This window comes from Budorcas taxicolor, chromosome 4 (genome assembly GCF_023091745.1).
Source record: "Budorcas taxicolor isolate Tak-1 chromosome 4, Takin1.1, whole genome shotgun sequence".
Taxonomy (NCBI): domain Eukaryota; kingdom Metazoa; phylum Chordata; class Mammalia; order Artiodactyla; family Bovidae; genus Budorcas; species Budorcas taxicolor.
In genome coordinates, this window is record NC_068913.1 from 35,606,906 (window position 1) to 35,629,493 (window position 22,588).

At 40.1% G+C, this 22,588-nt stretch overlaps 1 protein-coding gene across 1 annotated transcript in view; it reads right to left on the reverse strand.

Moving 5' to 3' along the window:
- The window catches only part of GRM3 (glutamate metabotropic receptor 3), a 104,272-nt gene that overhangs the window by 73,358 nt on the left and 8,326 nt on the right, over positions 1-22,588 (reverse strand). The window contains exon 2 of the mRNA XM_052638999.1: positions 7,301-8,156. Coding sequence (XP_052494959.1) covers positions 7,301-8,156 — 856 coding nt within the window. The remainder of the gene's footprint in view (positions 1-7,300; positions 8,157-22,588) is intronic.

Below are 22,588 nucleotides of genomic sequence, written 5' to 3' on the forward strand. Positions count from 1 at the left end.
ACAAAAACCCTTCACAGCTGTGTGCTCTACTGTTCAGCCCATTGTTGATTACCACGTCCGGTATTAACAAGGAGCTGCCCTCTTTACTTATAATTCAAGTCTTGGGAGTAGGATTTGCTCAGTTAATTTAGATTTATTCTGGGCATAAGATACTCAATGATTTTCCAATCCAAAACAAAACTCAAAACCAAATAGAACACAAAACTTAACACGTGTGTGCGTGCTAAGTTGCTTCAGTTGTGTCTGACTCTTTGCAGCCTTACTGACTGTAGCCCACCAGGCTCCTCCATGGAATTCTCCAGACAAGAATACTATTGCAGCACCACTAATTCTTTAACAAAAATTGTTTATATTGGAGTACAGTTGGTTTGCAATGTTGTGTTAGTTTCAGGTGTATAGCAAAGTGATTCAGTCATACATATACATGTATGTATTCTTTGTCAGATTCTTTTCCCATATTGGTTATTATAGAATATTAAGTAGAGTTCCTTGTGCTATACAGTAGGTGCTTGTTGGTCATCTATTTTACATATATTAATATGTGTATATGTTAATTCCAACCTCCTAATTTATCCCTTCCCTCCCACCTTTCCCCTTTGGTAACCACACCTTTGTTTTCTAAGTCTGTTTCTATTTTGTAAATAACTACTTTTGTATCATTTTTTAGGATTTCACATATTAGTGATATCATATATTTGTCTTTCTCTGAGTTATTTTACTTAGTATGACAACCTCTAGGTCCATCCATCTTGCTGAAAATGGCATTATTTCATTCTTTTTTATGCAGCCCCACTAATCCTGCTTCTATATTTTGAGGATGTTCTGGGGACTGGCTGTTGGTGTAAGCTTCACAGAGTTGGAACTCCAGCTGTCTTGTTTACTGTTGGGGCCCCAGGACCTGGACTAAAGTCTAAACTTTAGTTGGAATCAATGGCTACATCAGGACCTTGAGGATTTGTTCTACCACCTATTTTTCCTGTGATCTTGGATCAGTTTCCTACTGTGTAAAATTCTCAGTTTTTCCGTTCTCAAACATTTTAGCCCAGGCTTGTGAATCACACAAAGGAATGTTATGAGTGTTATTCCCAAGATAAGGCATCCTCGACGCTGGCTCTGCCTTGGAGAACCCTGGCAGTGTGCACAGTAAGTGGGATGCTTTCTTTTGAATTGGGTGTACTCTAGTTACCACGTCACCCTGACAGCTGCGTTCACTTTTAGGTGTTTCAGTAAGTGAAGATCATGATGCTGACATCCTGAATTTCTACCTCTGTCAAGTGAGGAATAGAAGTATGTTTCTCTTTGAGGAAGGCCTTTTGGAACTCTATGGTTTTAGTCTATTCCATTTTCTGGAGCTCGTCTCATAATAAAAAGTGAGAGGCATTGTACTAGACCACGAACATACAAAATGACAGTGACATTGCATTTCTTTAACTGCTTCACAGCCCTCTCTGTCTCGTCCGTTTTTATCTGCATTGGTGAGTTTAAGCTCTCTTTTTACATGATGAGTGCATGGAAGTTTACTCAAAATGCTTTGGAAAAGTCTCATGCCACCAAACATAATTCTGATTTAAATATTTATTTTAAAATTCAACATGACATGGCTCTTTCAGATGGAAAAAATTTTACTAATAAAAGAATACTTTGAAGCTTTTTTTTTCTTTTAATATCCTAAGGTTTAAGGCTCAGCTTCCAAAGTTTGGCTGTTTTATGAATAACCTTAGCTCCAAATAATTGAGAAAGTGATCCAGGAGCATTAAAGGTATAATGAAAAGGAGAGCAAGAAGAAGCATATTTTGAACTTATTGACTGACTGTCTTTTATTCTTTAATAAGCACTTAAGCACTCCATTAATAAATGGTGAGCATGTGTTAGTCACTGTGTTAGGTGTTTGGGATCAAAGTCTGCAACTTCCCAGAGTTCCCGTGTCTGTATAAAAGCAGCGCTGGGTCTGATGACCTGGATTTCAACTTTGCTCCTTGCCTCTAAGAAGATGATGATCTTGGGCAAATTACTTTCAGTTATGAGGCTTCATATATAAAATAGGAACAAATCCCAGATCCAGTGCTGATGCTCTTTGGTTTTAAATTTGCCTCAAATACAAAGATAGAACCAATGGACAGTGCTTAGGCTAAAAAAAAAAAGCCAGTCATTCTAGAAGTCATAAACTTTTCTTTCTTGAAATTCATTTGTTAATGAAAAAATATACATTTAATTTTCACAAAAAAGAATCACATTATAAAGCTATTGATTATTTCTCTCATCCTATTTTCCTTTGGTAAACACTGATATATTGTGCACTCTATACCAGTAAATGTGTTGTGTATTTGAGATCAGAGATGGAACATATGTGTTCTGCCTTGAAAAAGTTCACAATCTAGTAATGGAGACAGAGAAGGAAACACAAATATGGGCGTTAAGTGCTAGTCATAATCAACAAATATTTACTGAACACTTATTATGCTGGGGCTACTGCAGTGAATAAAACAGATAATAATTTCTGCTTTCAGGAGTTTATATTCAAGTGTGAAGATCAAGCAATAAAGAATAAACATGAAAATGTAAATATTATTGATAAAAAAGAAGGTGAAAAAATCATGGAGTGAAAAAAATTGTAGAACAGGTTAAAGGGAAATAGGGGCACATGTGGTAGGGATTGGGGGCATTGCCATCTTAAGAAGCATTGCCAGGTGGGCCTCAATAAGAAACTAGAATTTAAGGAAAGCCCGAAGGAAGTAAGGGAATAAATTAGCTATAGGGCTGTCTTGGGAAAGGGCTTTACCAGGCAGAGGGAATTGGGAGTAGAAAGCCCCTAAGTTTGGAAACAAGGCTGGCTGGGGTGAAGTGAGCAAGAGAAGGGGTAACGGATGATGGCAGGGGAGCAGCAGGAAAAGGGGTGCAGGAGCCACGGTGGGCCAGCCAGGCTGGACTTTGTAGAACACTGTTAGAAGCTTGACTTTGACTGTGAGTGACATGGGGAGACTCTAAGAGGTTTTGAGTAGAGGAGTGACTTCCTCTGACTTTCATTCCAATCCCAAAGAAAGGCAATGCCAAAGAATGCTCAAACTACTGCAAAATTACATTCATCTCACACGCTAGCAAAGTAATGCTCAAAATTTTCCAAGCCAGGCCTCAACAGTACATGAACCGTGAACTTCCAGATGTTCAAGCTGGATTTAGAAAAGACAGAGAACCAGAGATCAAATTGCCAACATCTGTTGGATCATCGAAAAAGCAAGAGAGTTTCAGAAAAACATCTACTTCTGCTTTATTGACTATGCTAAAGCCTTTGACTGTGTGGATCATAATAAACTGTGGAAAATTCTGAAAGAGATGGGAATACCAGCCCACCTGATCTGCCTTCTGAGAAATCTGTATGCAGGTCAAGAAGCAACAGTTAGAACTGGACATGGAACAACAGACTGGTTTCAAATAGGAAAAGGAGTACGTCAAGGCTGTATACTTTCATGCTGCTTATTTAACTTACATGCAGAGTACATCATGAGAAATGCTGGACTGGATGAAGCACAAACTGGAATCAAGATTGCCAGGAGAAATTCCAATAACCTCAGAATGACACCACCCTTATGGCAGAAAGTGAAGAAGAACTAAAGAGCCTCTTGATGAAAGTGAAAGAGGAGAGTGAAAATGTTGGCTTACAACCCAACAGTATTCAGTATTCAGAAAACTAGGATCATGGGATCTGGTCCTATCACTTCATGGCAAATAGATGGGAAAACAGTGGAAACAGTGGCTGACTTTATTTTTCTGGGCTCCAAAATCACTGCAGATGGTGATTGCAGCCATGAAATTAAAAGACGCTTACTCCTTGGAATACAAGTTATGACCAACCTAGATAGCATATTACAAAGCAGAGACATTACTTTGCCAACAAAGGTCCATCTAGTCAAGGCTATGGTTTTTCCAGTGGTCACGTATGGATGTGAGCGTTGAACTATAAAGAAAGCTGAGCACCAAAGAATTGATGCTTTTGAACTGTGGTGTTGGAGAAGACTCTTGAGAGTCCTTTGGACAGCAAAGAGATCCAATCAGTCCATCCTAAAGGAAACCAATCCTGAATATTCATTGGAAGGATTGCTGCTGAAGCTGAAAGTCCAATAGCTTTGCCACCTGATGCAAAGGACTGACACATCTGAAAAGCCCCTGATGCTGGGAAAGATTGAAGGTGGGAGGAGAAGGGGACGACAGGATGAGATGGTTGGATGGCATCACCAACTCAATGGACATGAGTTTGAGTAAACTCTGTGAGTTGGTGATGGAAAGGGAGGCCTGGCGTGCTGCAATCCATGGGGTCCCAAAGAGTCAGACACGACTGAGTGACTGAACTGAACCGAACACTGTAAAAGGCCATCCTGGCTGTTGTGCTGTGGATGGGTTGGAGGTGGGTGTTGGCAGCTTGGACCAGGGTAGTAGCAGTTGAGATGGGATAAGTGAAGGGGCTAGACCTGACAGAAGGGGATGGGGTGAGCAGGTTCCAGGTAGAGGATATAGCATATACAGAGGGCACAGAGGCAGAAAGAAAGGCACGCTGTTGATAGTGATCTGCAAGCAGTCTTTATGAAAGGAAGGGTGAATGCTGGGTGTGTGGCAGATGAGTCTAGAGAGGTGGAGAGTCATTAGATCTTATGCCAGGAGGGCTCACTATTTAGACGTCTTTTTAACACAGCACACATAGTTTTGCAAAAATCTCTTTTGTAAAAGAAATATTCACTGTTGGTTAACTTTAAGGAATACTCATAGTGGCCAGTGTTGGAACTAGTTAGTAGGAATATACCCAGGAACAGAGGAGTATTCTCAGGAGGCTTAGAGCTTCCATCCTGTGAGGACTAGGGCTCTAAGGGGATTGACTACAACTGTCCTCCAGAAGAATCCTGGAGTAGATGCAGTGAGAACAAGCAGATGGGTGCATGAGGACTTTTTTGATCCAAGAGAAGATTGTGCAGTGTTTGCTGAAGTGTTCACTATTGTGCCTAATCCACTGCCTCAGTATTCAAGTTAGAAAATCACAGATACTATTTTCAAAAAAAGATGTAAAACAGATCTACTTTTCAGTAGTTTACTAGGTTAACCTTATTCTTTCAACAGACATATTTAGCTAGTTTAGCATCTCAGGATCCTCTCATAGTAAGGCATTTTCTTGCCTAAGTCTTACTGCTATGCATAGTGCCTGGGAGCTGGTCTAAATTCCCTCTCTTTTCTGTAGTGTGAATCTGTTTTTCACCCTGCTATTCTCTTCAGAGATGGAGAATGACTAGTAGTAAATGTCGAGCAAATTGAGAAGGCAAAAATAGCACTTTGTGGTCAGGTCTCCACAGCCAAGCTAAATTGTAGAATCGAAGCCAGTAATTGAACAAGGCAGACAAAAAGAAGATCCTGTTGTTTCATTTATCCAAATAATGGCCTTATTTCTTCATTTTTCTTTGCCATTTAAGACTCAATCAGTGAAATCAAGGAAAATATTTTGGTTACAAAAAACACTTTGCAAAGGCTCTCTGAAATTCAAGAATTTTCATTTTATTAGCTGTTAACGAGTGGATGTATTTGTATATTTGCATACCAAGGAGTAATGAACTAGAATAACAGAGTTAATTAATACTTGTGATGCATAAAGATGAATGATTACCCCAAGGGTAGTCTGAAAGGGAAGGAAGTTATCTTATTCAGCTTTAAGAATTAAGTGCATTGTAGATGCTATTTATAGATATCTAAGAGTTCATTTATGTTTAAAGATATTCTTTTTTTTTTTTTAACTGACTCTGTGGTCCATTCTTATATTCTGGAGTCATCAGTGTGAACTGATCTGGGATTTTGAGATAAATCCTGGACATGTATACATGTATATATCACACACACACACACACACACACGCTCTTATATGGAATACACCTGTGGGAATACAGGGCACAGGAAAGGCTTTATCTTTACCATTTTCAGTGCCTGTTCTAATGGTAAGAGATGGTATCCATCAGATGAATAGGAGCGAATGCTGACATAATTAATTTCAGCTACTTTTGGCTCTCTGTATAGAACGCAGAAAGGATGTGCAAAAATGCAGGCTGATAATTTTGGTTTTTATTTTCTAGGCTAGAGTAGGGGTGAAAGTTCTGGACTAGAAGCCAGTTGTCATGGGGTCTTCTTTCAGTACTACCATTGATTATTTTTCAGTCCATTTGACTTCTGAGTGATTATCTATGAGGGAGAAGTGAGAATTGCTACTTGCTTCACTGATAATATGATTTGAACATAAAAACTTTCATGTCTTGGATGATAAATCAATTGAAACAGACTCTGCAGACTAGAATGACGCCTTAGTGGCATGGGAGATGATTAGCAACTTGGACAAATGAAAGTGTTCTATCACTGTAATATTTTTGGCATCAAAATCTTTTGTACTCAGTAATATTACTTACCATTTTATGATTTAGGTTTAAGCTAAATTCCCCGGAACTGGTACCTTAATGCAATGATATCACATGCACTGTAGAAGAGCATGCAATTCTAAAGATGTTGTGTTTTTTTATATATTAGTAGTACATTAAAACACAGTGCTATATTGAGAAATGTATAGACCATATTTATAAACAAAGAGAGCAGCAAAAGCCACTCTGAACACACCTCTGGATGTTCACTTCTATATCAGAATGACTTCCATCAGTCTTCAGTTTGCTTAAAGTCAAGCTCCCAGGAAAACAGTTTCATTTCATAACATAATCTGAGAAAAATCCACAACTCTTAATACTGACATGGAAATGCTGCTGTACAGCAGAAGATATAAATTCGAATGAAAGGAATCACCATGCGCAGAGTGTCTTTCTCTCTCCTTCCCTAATTAGGCTCTGGAAAAAGAGTGACTTTTTTTTTTCTCACCCCCACTGTGAAAGTTATGAGACTCTTTTGCTCAAATCACCCAGAAGGAAAGCTTGGAAGTTCATGTTCCTTAGAGAGTTGTCAGTTCTGCTAAAGAAGATTAAATGCTTATTGTGCAGGTGTCAAAGCCCACAGCTAATCACAAGAAAGAGAGCAAATGTGGCATAGCCTGCATCTAGGCAGCTACCGCAGGTCAGTCCAGCCTAGGGGGTCTTCAATCTCATGTGGTGTACCAGCCAAGATATTCACTAGAAAATAAGTAACTGACATCAAAATCCCATCATATTGCATCTTGGAATATTTCAGTTCAAATTGCTAGGGTGGCTCTGAAACAAAGATTTCTGAGCTGGGGCAGAGGTATTTGATTCCACTATTTGCATCATAGAAGAAGATTGATTAAAGGCTTCTTGCTTACCTGTGAAGTTGATTTTCAGCAAGTAATCCTTGTACAGCTTCTTCCCGTCTAGGATCTTCATGGCGTCGCAGAGCTTGGTGGTGTTGGGGCAAAGTGTGCGCTGCATTTTGTGCAGGGCATGGGCCATAGCGTACACCGCATTCACCACGAACATAATCTTGGATTCCTGCTCATAGTTGCTACTGTCGATGGCCAGGTGCTTGTCGCAAGGGCGCCGGTGGTTGTGCTTGTTCTGGAGGCTACACTGGAACTTCTGCTCCCAGAAGTCCCGGAACCAGGGGTTGCGGTGGTTGTTGTAGGGGTTGAGGCTCTGGAAGTAGCGATCGAACTGGCGGATGGGCTGCGAGGCCAGCTCCAGGGTGATGGCGCCATAGGCCACGTGCTCGCTGCCCTTGATGATGCTCTCCTGCGCACCCCAGCCGTCGCTGGCCACCCAGGTGAAAGAGGCGTTGGCGCGGCTGGCAGCGGCGATGAGCTCCCGGGAGTCGTCGCTGCGCATGAAGAGGACCACGACGCGCGCGTTGGGCTTCTGCAGCAGCTCGCGGATCACGCTGTCGTAGGATTTGCGGATGTTGGAGCGGCCCACCTTTTCCGCAGTGGCGATGCAGATGTTGCGCTGGCGAGCTTCCTGCTCGAAGGCCTCGATCCCCGTCTCCCCATAGTCGCCCTCCGAGGCCACGGTGGACACGTAGGTCCAGTTGAAGAAACGCAAGATCTCGGCCATGGCTTTGGCCTGGTAGAAATCGGGGGGCACGGTCCTGGCAAAGTAATCGTAGCGCGATTTGTCGCTGAGTTTGGCGCTGGTGGATGCGTAGCTTATCTGTGGGATCTGGAAGAGCCTCAGCAGGTTTGCCACCTGGGGGCGGGAGGGAGACAAGGCAGGTACCATTTTTTTAGAAATCTGGAGGTAACTGACTGCACAGGAAAGATGAAACATACTGGGCCTTTACCCCGCTTCCTTTGCTGCTCCAGATCGCTAAGCTGTCCTGGACGCTTTGCCAGCTGCTTTCCTGGACACTGTGTTTGGGGAATTAGGAAACAGGTTCCAAGCAGGTAATTCAAGTGTTGGGAAAAGACAAAGAGAAATGAGAAGGGCATGTTTCTTTCTCTCCTAGACTTTATACTACATCCTGGACCAGACTCAGTTCTGTTCAGGTGTGAGTGGGCGCTGCTTTAAGTTTCTGGAACCCTCTTATAACTGAGTCTAACAATGAACTACAGTGAATTAGCCAAATTCGGTTTTTAGACAAACTTGGCTGTGGTTGTATAGAAAGAGCCTGGGTGTTGTCTAATTCTCACCTCCCCCTCTTTTGCTAAAAAAGGCAGTCTCTGAAAGAATTTAATTTGGGAACTGTATGCCACATGGACAGTCCAAATTAGACACTTATTATCTAGGTTAAGCCAAAAAAAAAAAAAAAAAAAAAGTCCATTCTTTTTGGTCCACTCCAAGTTTAGGCATATGCCTTTGTAACCTTAAAGAGCTTGACCAACATTTTCTTTACCTTTTTAACATTTTGTTTCTGCTTGGATTATACATAGCCCAAACATACAAATGCTATTTTTGTGATATTTTTGATTAAAAAGCAAATTAGGGAGTGTTGAGGACCTTGTTGATAAAGAACTATTTACTTTAAAATGTTTAAAGTTTATTCTGAATAAAGAATGTAAATTTCTTATAATTTACCTTGGAATAATATTTCAGTTCTTATTTATTACAGAATAATAAAGGAGAGTGACAGTAGCATATCAAGGAACATTTTATGCATAGAGTATTTGTGAAGTTTATACATTTTAAAATATATGCGGATTGTATGTAAATCTAATAAGTTTTTGTTTTTCCTAGCTACCTCACATATTCTGAACATTTCTATGTTTACAGTGATTTTAGTTACATAATATACTAAGTAGACTTTAATTGGAAATGATGTTGACTGTTCCAACATACTCTATGAGAACTTTGAATTTTCCCTTCTGAAAGTTGCAGTTTCAGGTTTATGTTTGACGTGTAGGAAGCACAGCTTGAAGTAGGCAGCTGTTAGCAAAGAGCACAAGTAACATCAAACAACTGACAGCTGAGTCCTGATTAATCATCATTTCATCTGGCAGTGGAAACCAACAGCCGTATTCATACACAGCCACACAGCATGTTCTCAGAGGTCTGGCCTGCTATTAAAACCAACACGACATAGCCCAGAGCTATTAAAAATGTTTTCTATATCTTTGCAAATCATGGTACCTCTCATGTAACTACGAATAGAACAGTAAGAAAATCTGGCACTTAGCATGCAGTATAATGCAAATTTAGGATCCAGATCTTTTTTGCATCTTGACTTTTAATATACGTATATATACTAGGATGTGAGTGAATTTTGGAGAATGGAGGTGAGTGAATGGGTAAGTGGGTGGATGAAGGCTAGTATGTCTTTTATTTTTTCTCGGGGCTAGAGACCCTGAACAAAATGGCCTCTCCTGATTCATTTGAACATGGGAGTGCTGGTTGTTTACTCAGCCTGATTGTGATGGCACTGAGCCAGTACTGTCATCACTTCTGTACTGAGTACCTGGCTTCTTTCGGATGGCAGACTGTGATGAGACCCCTGCCTGTGCACGGACTTGGCTTGATTATGGAGACTTTGGATGACATTGGAGAGACCATCTCTTCTGGATGCTACAGTTTTCTAATCTTCAAGTTCTATTCATCAGGATCTGAACCCTTCAGGGAGGCAGAGAATGAAAGGACCTGAAAAATGCCCATAGACATCACTTCTGGCAGCTAGGAACCACAGCGAAAGAATCCTAAACTGTTGAAACTTCCTTCTCCTGGAGGGATATGAGTAAAGAAAAAGTTCTTGTCTTTTGATGAATAGGATCCTGTGGCTCCATGTCTACCTCTCCAGGATATCTGAGAACAATTTACAAACAAGGCAGACATACAAGAGAGTGAACTGGGCATAGAATGATAGCGATGTGGAGAAGATTCTCTGGGTAGGAAGGGGCACGATTGTAGCAGGTTTGGGTAGGTAGTGGGTTAGAATTCAACTGCAGCGATTGCTATCATTTTATGAGTAGTTATCTGATATATAAATGATTATGTACAAAATAAACAATAAGGATCTACACTATAGCACAAGGAACTGTATTCAATATCTTGTAATAAACTATAATGGAAAAGAATCTGAAGGAATATATATGGATAAATAAATATGTATCTCTATCTATCTATATATCTGAATCACTTTGTTGTACACCTGAAGCTAACACAACTTTGTAAATCAATTCTACTTCAATGATACAATAGCTTGTGTATGAGTGTTTTAATGAGGAGACTACAGCCTACTTTAGAAAAAGGAGGCACATATAGTGAGCTAAACATGAGAATGGAACTCTAATAAAGTATAATCTCAATTGTATTACCTCTTAAATAGCATGGAGCAATCATATAGTCAGAGCATGATGTTCAGAGTTACATTTACATTTTTGAAACACATGTAATGCAAATGAATGATAGAACAAAGCGTTAAAGTCCTTTTGTCATGGTGAACCATTCATTTTAATACTAGTTTCCTTAGATTACGTGAGTAAAAATGCTTAATATAAAAATTAAACACCACAGAAATAAGCAGATTATAAATCTCATTTTCTTTCCCTCTCTCACCCTCTCCAGCCTGACTTCTAGAGAAGAATAAAGTTCTTAGTTTGATTTGTGCATTTTCAAAATTATTTATTCTGTTGTAAATCCAGTGACTAATGTATTGGGTATTTATATGGGTATTTTCTCCTTTGATATTCACAACTGCCTTTTATGATGAATATTGTTTTCTCCATTGTAAGAGTGCAGAAACTGAGATGAAGAAATTTGTTTGTGATCATAGGATTAGAAAGTAGAGGCAAAATCACAATTTAGAGGCAGGTCTTTTGACCTGAAGGACCACAGCTGCCCTCTCATAACCTTGAGTCTGCTGTCTCCTGTGTGACTGTGAATCTGAGGTCTGAAGCACAGAAGGGCACCCAGGTAGGAAGAACAGGAGGGAGGAACAGAAGCAATAGTGTGGTTTAATTCCTACTAGGAGCTTTCTTTTTAACATAAAACCGGCCGTCTGAAACATTCTTGATTTGCTTTACTGGCCATGTGGTTTCCTCTGTGAAAACACGAAGGTGTAAGACGACATCTACATTGGACATCATTTTAAACATACAAGAATCATTTTAGGATGGAGAAATAATATGGACTTTTGGAAGAAAGTTACCCAGTTATAGTATTAGTAGGAGTGGAGGAAGGGCAAAAAGATCTAGTTATATCCTTTAGGGGAAACCACTTTAAAAGTAGAGAGATACTTTTCACGGTTAGAAACTCTAATAAAAAGGTATATAGCTTAAGAGCAGTAGGAAAACTTAAAAAAATAATTCAAATAATATGGAATAGTCTCAATAGGACAGACAAGTCAAGATCTCCAAAGAAGCCACAGGATGGCTAGGCTGCATTGGGCCATGTGCGTGTTGAAAGAACTAAAGAGAGGGATGAAACCTGTAGGTGTGTTAGGTCCTTGGGCAGGCCTTGGACAATATACAAGATGGGCATGAGCCTGTGAGAGCTAGGAAGAATAAAGCACAGAATGTGAAAATGGAGTGCTGTTGATTGTTGCTATGACTGTTTTTCAATTATATTTTAGGAGAAGTTGTGGTAAGAAGGCAATGGCACCCCACTCCAGTATTCTTGCCTGGAAAATCCCATGGACGGAGGAGCCTGGTGGGCTGCAGTCCATGGGATCGCTAAGAGTTCGGCACTACTGAGCAACTTCACTTTCACTTTTCACTTTCATGCATTGGAGAAGGAAATGGCAACCCACCCCAGTATTCTTGCCTGGAGAATCCCAGGGACGGGGGAGCCTAGTGGGCTGCTGTCTATGGGGTCGCACAGAATCAGACACAACTGAAGTGACCTAGCAGCAGCAGCAGCAGCAGTGGTAAAAAGAGAGCAAATCACTGGTTGGGAGAGTTGGTTCTAAATGAGTGAAAGCAAGACACTGCCCAGTCCTTTATGCCTCCTTATGTGCCTTCATGAGAATGTTTCCTAATCTGGAGATTGTGATGCAAATATATGAAAAAGTTCTCACACACCCAAGCCAGGGAGAAGACCACAAGAAGGGTCCATAATCAATTAAGTTTGCCTCCAGTTCTGAATTCTGGAAGAAATCACAGATTAAATCAGGTAATTACTATTAATAATTTCTGAGAAATTAATAATGGGAGGACTGTCAAAGGATAAAAAAGGAGGAGTAAGAGAAAAATCAGGAATAAATATAAATCAATAATCATGATATATTTTGGTAATTTTTTTTCTCAGAGTTCCCTATAGAGAGCTTGCAGGCATTTAGAAATGAACAAAAAAGTTGCTAGAAATCAGCATGGATTCACTGAGAATGAATTTCAGTAGAATCTTCCAACATTAGTTGGACCATTTAGGGAGGAGTTGTTGCCATGAACTCTGACTTCAACAAGGTATTGACGTGACATTACCTGGATTCTCATGAAAAGGGGAAAGTGATAGGAATTGGATAAAAATGTAAATATACTAAAATAGAATAGCTTGGAAGAATTTCTATATGAGGTGGTCAAGGAAGATTACATTTTTATCAGTGACTTTGGAAAAAAACATAAGCTATGAGATCATTACGTTTTTGAGCTAGAAGGAGCTGTGAAGCTAATCTAAGCTTTTTGCTTTATAGGTGAGGAAACTGAAGCTCACAGAGTGAAGTGACTTTCTAAAATTTATATAACCAATAAGCAAAAAAGCTGAGTGGAGCCCAGTTTTTTGATTTTTCCAAAGGACTAGCCTTCTTTTCTGGCAATTAGGTGATATTACATAGGAAGAGATGTATATTTCTGAATTTAAGTTAAAATTACATATAAGTGAAGAAAAAATAAGAAAACTAGGGGAAAATGAGGGTATAGATGCCAAGTTGAATGCTGCAAATTACAGCATGAGTGAGTGAGTGAGTGAAGTCGCTCAGTCGTGTCCGACTCTTTGCGACCCCAGGGACTGTAGCCTTCCAGGCTCCTCCCTCCATGGGATTCTCCAGGCAAGAGTACTGGAGTGGGTTGCCATTTCCTTCTCCACTCATTACAGTATAGCAATGATATATTTCAAGTTATAATATGTCCATCCTTTTTCATTTCTTAAGGCACTGTTTCCTTGGCTGGAGGACCATGAGTAGTCATTCCCTATTATTAAAAATATACTTTTTCATTTGTCAGTTCTGTACTTTGAGATAACTCTGTAGATGTTTATTTACTGCCTGACCATCTACAGAGGTAAAAACAGTGGACTAAGAAACCAGGGGTCATTTCAGCTGGGAGTTTGAAAGCTTCAAGTTATACATATCATTACCAAGTTTGGCTTTATGATTTATGTAGGAAACACCATGACTTTATGGCAGAACCCACTGTTTCCTAAGGCCTGAAAGACTGTATCCAGGTTTCCTAGAAGGCCTTTCTGCATATAGTGTACTATAGTTTTATGTTCAGTGTTCAAACACCTGAGGGGTATCCACTTTCTGGGTGGTTTGAATTTATCCTGGACTAGGCAGTGCAATTAGAGAAGGTGATGGCATTCCACTCCAGTACTCTTGCCTGGAAAATCCCATGGATGGAAAAGCCTGGTAGGCTACAGTCCATGGGGTTGTGAAGAGTCGGATGCCACTGAGCGACCTCACTTTTACTTTTCGTTTTCATGCATTGGAGAAGGCAATGGCAACCCACTCCAGTGTTCTTGCCTGGAGAATCCCAGGGACGGCAGAGCCTGGTGGGCTGGCGTCTATGGGGTCGCACAGAGTCGGACACGACTGAAGTGACTTAGCAGCAGCAGGCAGTGCAATGTTTTCAATGCAACCTCTCAAGTCACAAATGTATGGACTTTTTTTTTTTTTTTTTTGGATTTGAGAAATGCTAAAGATGCTGGGCTTGACCAGCTACTGTTATGTTTTCCAGCAGATGTGACGGTTTGAATTAGCAGTTCTGCCTTTGTTTCATTTTTGCAGTTTTAGTGAGAGTGAAAGTGAAAATGTTAGTCGCTCAGTCACATCCAACTTTTTGCTACCCCATGGACTGTAGCCCTCCAGGATCCTCTGTCCATGGGATTCTCCAGGCAAGAATACTAAAGTGGGTTGCCATGCCCTTTCCAACCCAGGGATTGAATCCGTGTCTCCTGTGTCTCCTATATTGCAGGCGGATTCTTTACCTGCTGAGCCATCAGGGAAGCCCCAGGATGGCCGTTACCGGCAATAGTTGTCCAACAACCGATGGCATATAATGTTGAATGTCTGCTACTATTTCCCTATTATTTCTGTCTCCCAATGAACTATCTAGTTTCTCCCATATACTGTGTCCTCAAATCTGTGTGCCTTTGCCTATGTCGTTTCCTGTGCTTAAAATGACTTTTACCACTTGTCTGCTCAGTGAATCCATTCAAGGGCCCCTTCTCTGAGAAGGTACTTCAGGCTGAGTTGTGCACCCATCTTCTGAGACTGTCACTCCTTTAGGTATTTCCCTCATGGCACTAATCAAAATGTATGGTGACTTCTAGATCATTCACTAATTCCTCTTCTGGAGTGAAAACTCTGAAGGCCAGGGAATGTGCATTGTTAATTTCTGTTCCTTCGATGCCTTGTGGAGTAAAAGAGGTGTGCCATGCATGCGTGTGTGTGTGCTAAGTCGCTTCAGTCATGTGTGACTCTTTGTGACCCTACGAACTGTAGCCCGCCAGGCTCCTCTGTCCAGGGGATTTTCCAGGCAAGAATACTGGAGTGGGTTGCCATGCCCTCATCCAGAGGATCTTTGTGACCCAGGGATCAAACCCACATCTCTTATGTCTCTCCTGTATTGGCAGGCAGGTTCTTTACCACTAGTGCTCCCTGGGGAGCTGGCGCGACATATTATTTGTTAAATAAATGAGCTGATGAATGAGTGGATAGTTTGCTGCACTTCCATGTGACCTTTTCTAATTGCAACCATATGTTTCTGTGGGAACCCCCCACAGACTAACTACCCCAGTAAGCAATGTAAAGCTCCTGTCAAACACTATCTATAAACAATATTCTGTGCATTGTACATCCTTCGCTAATCATTGTCAAGTTTTCACCAAAGTGAGATGATACATAGACAATTGGCTTAGACCTTAAGGTAGCTGAAGCAAAGGTTTTCATACTGCTAAAACCAAAATTTCTCCAAATTCCCTCTGTGTAACTAATTAGGAGTATACAAAAGGAAATCAGTATAATGCCAACTGGATCTGGTTATTGCACCAATTTCCTTGGGCTACAAAGGTGCCTTTTTATCTTAAGGAAAACAAACTAAGGGCCTTATCATGGAGCCTTAGTTTTCAAACCATATAAACCTAAAGGAGGAATCAGATAAACATATACCTAAGGGAAGTGTTCATCAAATGAACCCATACTAAAATCTGCTCATAAGGTAAGATTTTTCTGCAGACTAATGCATTGTGTACAGATACGTAAGCAGCCAAACCCTCATTACTCACATCAGTTGCTCTGTTCTTATTCTTTCTTGGGAATGTTTTTCCAGTAATCAGTTAGCTGACTATGGAGTCAGGCTCCTGAAGCCAGCCAAACTATCCTCATTGGCTGTTGAGAATTTTGAGTTAAAGACCAATTTATCTGGGAGTTTTATTTCTCCTGGCATTTTTTTTTAGCAAGTTATGGGAAGTCTTTAGAACTCTAGGTGTCATGCTTTATTTCAATGATGCTCTGATCATAGGGATAAAAGAGTGTAAGCTTTGGGAAAGAGCTGGGGTAGTCTATTCTTTGAGGTTGTGAAAAAAGGGAATATGAATTAGAAATGTCAGTCACCATGAGCCTCCACATCCTGTAGTCACTCTTCCCATTCAGGACATCCATGACATACCCATTTTATTTTATAGTTTCGCTGAGATATATGTTCTTTTCCCCCAAACTTTTAACTTTTATTTTATATTGGGATATGGCTGATTACCAGTGTTGTCATAGTTTCGGGTAAACAGTGAAGGGACTCAGCCACACATAATACATGTATCCATTCTTCCCCAAATCCTGCTTCCATCCAGCTTGGCACGTAACATTGAGCAGAGTTCCATATGCTATACATAGGTTCTTGTTGGTTATCCATTTTAAATATAGCAGTGTGTACATGTCCATCCCAGACTTTCTAGCTATCCCTTCCCCCCGGCAACCACAATTTCATTTTTTTAAGTCTGTCTCTTTCTGTTTTATAAGTAAGTCCACTTGTATCTTTTCCTTTCAAAGTCCGCATATAAGGGGTATGACATTCCCATTTTAAATATGAGCTTCATGCCTTCTGCGGTGATACAATGCCAGACATTTTATTCAACAGAAGACAAAAAGGCAGACGTAGGTCTAGAGTCTAGTAGAAGCAAGTGTCCTACTAAAGTGATTGTCCACGATGAGGGTTTTTCTCAGAAATTTTGTGGTTATTATCTTCTGAGGCTGTGCTGATGGGGACAACAATAGCTGGTTTTTACGGGGACCTGTGCTTAGCTATAAGAATTCCAGACGGTAAAGAGGCATCAAATTATTACTTCCCAAGAAAAGTGCTATCTACAAAGCCGAACTGTATGCTTTTGAAAAATAAGCCACTGGTGCTAACCTGGGAATGAGGAGACTTGATAATAACCTCCAAGGGTTTGCCTTTGCATTTGGTGTTGTTTCCATATCACTTTGGGGCTGTTTTCTAAGAATAAGCTACACCTTTAATTGTTTTATCACACATGCAGTGCTGAATGCTTTGTTTCATTCTTCTAATTAAATGATTATATACAAGCCCACCAGACTACTGTACTTTAAGCCATCTGCTACCTTATAACCCGTGTTATTACATAAAGCCAGTTCTCAAAGTTGTTATGGGATGGAACCACTGTGACCCTCCTATTGAGAATGATCAAGCTGTACTATTAGCTATACAGAAACCTCAGATTGGCTTGGATTTTAAAATGAAACTGGAGGTGGTGTGTAGTTGAGAAACTGCCTGAGGGATTCAAGCTGTTCCCATCACATGAGTTATCTGCTCATAAAGGATGCCAATCATATTGTTATTGCAGAAAGGATTAGTCATTGTTTTTTGCTGTTGTTTGTTTGTTTGTTTTGGACCACACTACCTGCAGCACATCTGGGAATGTTTTGCATGAAATGAGTTGACTGGAGCCCATGTTTGAGGGTCAGAGATTAATCTGGATTTAGGAAGTCGTATAACAGAGCATAGCCAATGCCAATTTTCTCAGTTTAATCTGCAAAAGTCACTGATTCCTATGTGCCGTGAGCACAAAAAACACTCTAGTCCAAGATTTGTACTGCCATTCCCATTAATGGTATGATAAAGTCCTTATGATTTTGTAGGGATGTTCCAGAAAAGGACTCTCTAATCATGGTAGAAACCTTCATAAATGGCGTATAGTAACCCTAATTGCTATCTCTCTCTCTCCTGAAATGTTTGTAACCCATATTGTCAGACATTTTCATTTCCTTCCTTTGTGACTAAGTAATTTATGAATAGCAAGGTTAGCCATTTTGACATTCTCATCCCTTATCACTGAGGCTGAAGTGCTATGTAGACCATGTAGGGTCCCTTGAATCACATTTTCCTGGGAGACTGGCATCATCAGACATGTCAGGTTTCTCATCGTGAAAACCCATATTTGACAAGGGTCTGTCTTGCTCCCTTTCTAACAAGGCACTGTCTCAGGAATGACATTGTTTCCAACTAGACTTAACAGATATTTAGAATGGGAATAAGATGACATTTTGCCTACTGTATCAGCCTGTATCTGCTCTTTACTCCTTTTCCCCTTGTGAAATAATTTTTAAGAGAAATCATGGGATTGAGTGAGCCTGAGTTGCAGTCCATAACAATAAGGTCAGAAAGTCTACGGCATATCTGGTCCAGTGTGTGTTAGTGTTTGCCAGTAACACCTGCAAAAAGACTTCAAGGATGACTTGACAGCAAAAGACCTGTTAAAAACACATCCTTCTGTGCCTTGGATATTGATTTTTTTACAGTGCTTCTTGAGGATTTAACAAAGCCACAAGTTGGACAAATCCATATTTTTCTGTGGCCCCTGAAGTCACTTGTATAACATAATATGATAAATTTAGTCCTATTGATTAAAAAAGACACTCCTATCCTTTTTTACTATTAACTGAAGTCTGAAACTGTTGAGGATGTGTAGGAAGAGCTAAGGACTGTAGCTTAATTTTTTAAAAATGATTTTTATTTATTTCTGAGATCCTTTGCAATAGTTTAGGACAGAGGGTTATATACCATATTATTTGTAGTAAATAAAACTATGCTATTCATGGGTTTCCTGTTAAATGTTCATCACTTCGACAGAACTGTCAGGTATATAAGCAAGTAGGGTAACCATTCAGTGCATAGGATTGGCATCAAATAGGCCAGCAGTGGAATAGCAGCCCATTCTCTCACTAGCTGCTTGAATTTAGTTTTTTAAGTTATTGGTTTATTTAAGTTATTTTAATTCCTTAAGCTTCAGTCTCCTCTTTTGTAAAAAGGGAATAAGTAGTCTCTGGCTTGTGAAGTTATTTAAGGATGAAGTGATAATACTTGTGAAGCACTTAACTCACCAGCTGACACTTAGTAAATGTTCAAAACATGAAAGAGGTGGTGGGAATGGCTGATCCAGCGGTCATTCATTCAGCAAACTTCAATCGACTTTGATGTTACAAGACACTATTCTCAAATTTATATTGTCCTAAGATGAGTAATGTACCCCCACTGTCTTCTAGGAAGGTGTAGTCTTGTGGGAGACAAAGACACATACTAAGGATAAAATTTTGAGATACATGTACATATACAAAAACACAGGTGGAGGAGCAGGTTCAAGTGAGTCATGGTGGGTTCCCACGTAGAGGTAACACTTAGACTTGAGCTTGAAGACCAAGTGAACGTTTACCAAGCAGAGGAAGGGAAAGGAAGTTTTCAGGCAGAAAGATGAGCACAAAGGCAGAGATGGGCAAATTCACATCTGCTTTATGAGTAGCAAATTATTCAGTGTTATCAGGGTACCCAGTGCCCTCGAGGGATTAGTAGGATGAGGAAGAATAAAAAGATTGTGGCTGGACTGCTAAGTATTTCACATGCTATGATAAAGATTTTGATTTTTCTTCTTTAAGAGATAAAAAGACATTACGAAGTTTAAATAAAGGAATGACATGACAAAAGTTATGTTCTAAGCAGGCCACAGTGGATGACATCCAACTTGAAAAGAAAAAGTCAGGGAAGGGTACTCAGATGGACAACATACTCATTCTGACTCAGGCTGTGAGGTTTTGAATGCCAGGGACCTTGTAATCCTAATAGCAGTTAATAAGTTAATAGTACAAAGGTCAAGACTGGAGGTGAAAAAATAAAACCTGAGTTCATTAAAACCATCTATTCGGTTGGTAGTAATTACTTAAGTACTCATGTCTTAATTTGTTTTCCTGTTTGTGTCATTACGGGTCACATTGAAATCTTCTTGAAAAGAAGCAGGTCATAAATAATGTTCATCACTGGAGACTGTAAAAAGGCTAAAGAACTTTTAAATTCCTGGAAGCATCTCAGAAAAAGGGCATAAGCCATTTCATCCAGGTAGAAATAAACACAGAGCTTCAGTTAAGTGAACTCTGACAGCAGTTGAAGTTTACTGGATGACACCAGCCTACATTTATTGTCACATTTCTTAAATCTTGTATAAATGATATTCCTTAAAACTACTGTGTCAATATAGGTAATATATGCTTAATGCACATATGTCCTTTTTACTTTGATGGCAAGTTACTTTTTGGAGAAAAATCCTGAACAAATTATAGGTTGTGTGTTCCATCACATCTGTTTTCCACACTGGGAGAGCTTAATTGCCTGGTTTGTATTCTCTGAGGCCTCATTGTGAACCTAATGGCAGCTACCCAAAGTGGAGACACAGTGCCTGGTGGGGACCTGCTAGTCCCTGGGATGCACGCCCTGCCAATTTGACCTAATAAGTGGCGGCAAATGTCTCAATATGCTTTGCCATTCTGACCACTTGGCAAGTAAACCTGGTCTATATTTGGAATATAATTTTTGAAGATGTTATCCCTATTGTATTTTCTTGTGTTTTACAGTTCCCTCTATGGGAATGTAAAATCAAGGAGCTGGCAGGAATCAAGACTTTGTCACTAGTAACAGAGGGATTTCCATAATATACCAGGTGGTGATGTCAAAAATAGCGACACCACAATTTTAGTGTTCCAAGTCCCACTGCGGCCTGGAGTAGCAGTGTTTGCTTAGAGTTTAACTGCAGGTGTTTTTGGAACATTATTCTTGAATTTTCAGAGTCCACTATTGCGAAAATACTATAAGTTTTCAACTGCGTTTTTCAGAGAACTGTAAAAGTGCTTCTATTCTGCATTAAATCAATAGACTTTCAGTATTATAAACTGTTATATATTGGCTCTTTCCATATTGAAATCCTGGGCCTTGTATATATTGAGCTATTAAAAAGGCACATATTTAATAGTGATTTGGAAAGAGAACTTTGTGTTGGTAAAGCAAAATCACAACTTCATTTTAACTGAAAGTTGCAACAGTCCTACATTGAGGAGCTGACCTATTAATCTATAATTGTACTATATTATGAAACACTCACTGATCTTTCAGGAATGCCCGTACCCCTTGATTTTCACTTCATGACCTCCATCCTAGACGTGTGAACACCACAGAAGCTGGTTCTCAGTCACGGGCCATTCTACTGCCCTGTGGCCAGTGGTCCTGATGGTAACCTCTTGTTTTTCATGAGTAGTTTCCAAATAGACACATGACAGAAGGAGAATTAATTAAGGAATAAATTAACTCCAAAGCAAAGGAAAAGAAATAGTGCGTCTTAGATAATTACCTCTGGCGAGAAGTTTCTACAGTGAAACAATGTTAACAAAAGCATTTTTGAATTGCCCTTGCTGTTGCCTCCCTCCCTGTGATAAAGTCCTTAAATAACACAGCCCTGTTTTGATGGGGGGGTGGGGAGCGTGGGGTGGGATTTGTGAGATTGCTTTAGCATGAAAAGCCTGGGAAGGAAATAAATAAACAGATTCTATCTGAGATAATTCTTGAGTTTTTCTGACGCTCAGGCTGTGAGAGGGGGCGATCAGGATAGCAGTGTGGGAGGCCAGCTATCTAGATTTTAATGTTGATTCCACTACTTGTAAAGTGGTAGAAACTTAAACTTGGTACTTGACCCTCATGAACCCCAATTCCTTTTGGAACGATTCCTCTTGCACTGGAGATGTTGAAAGTTTGTTTTTTTTAAAGTCAACATAAAATATATACTAAAATCTAAAATGTTTAATTCTCATTATGTGTGAGACTCTATTTTTTTAAACCTGGTTTTCATGTATTTTCTCATTTAATTCATGCAATAACCCAGTAAAAGAAGTACTATTAATATCTCAGTCTTAGAAATGAGGAAAGAGGCAAGGATTAAATAAATTCTAGCTAATCTGCACCCAGAGTTTTAATCACTGAGCTCAAATTTTTAGGAAGGCATGCTAAAAATGTATAGCTGTATCTGTGCTGTGATTGTTGTGTTTGCAATTTTAAGCTCATTGAATGCAACTATCATTTTTACTTTTCTAGTGATAGAGACACTAAAGTTGGATTGGTGAATGGATTTCTAATGCTATCCCTCTACTTGTCTTAAGGATAGGATGATGTTTCTTTCTTTTTCGTCTTGGCTCCTAGCACAGAATCTGGCATAGTCAACACTGTATTCTTTATGTGGAAAGACTGAAGACAGCTTGATTAGAGTAAGTATGGGGCACTGACCTAATCTGGAATGGCCCTGGGTGCCCACCTATGTTGAGTGTTGGATAGTAGTCTCCGGGAATAGTCAGTCTAAGGACAAATGGAGTGGAACCCTTAGTTCAGTTCAGTTCAGTTCAGTCACTCAGTCGTGTCCGACTCTTTGCGAACCCATGAATCGCAGCACGCCAGGCCTCCCTGTCCATCACCATCTCCCGGAGTTCACTCAGACTCACATCCGTCGAGTCAGTGATGCCATCCAGCCGTCTCATCCTCTGTCGTCCCCTTCTCTTCCTGCCCCCAATCCCTCCCAGCATCAGAGTCTTTTCCAATGAGTCAGCTCTTCGCATGAGGTGGCCAAAGTATTGGAGTTTCAGCTTCAGCATCATTCCTTCCAAAGAAATCCCAGGGCTGATCTCCTTCAGAATGGACTGGTTGGATCTCCTAGCAGTC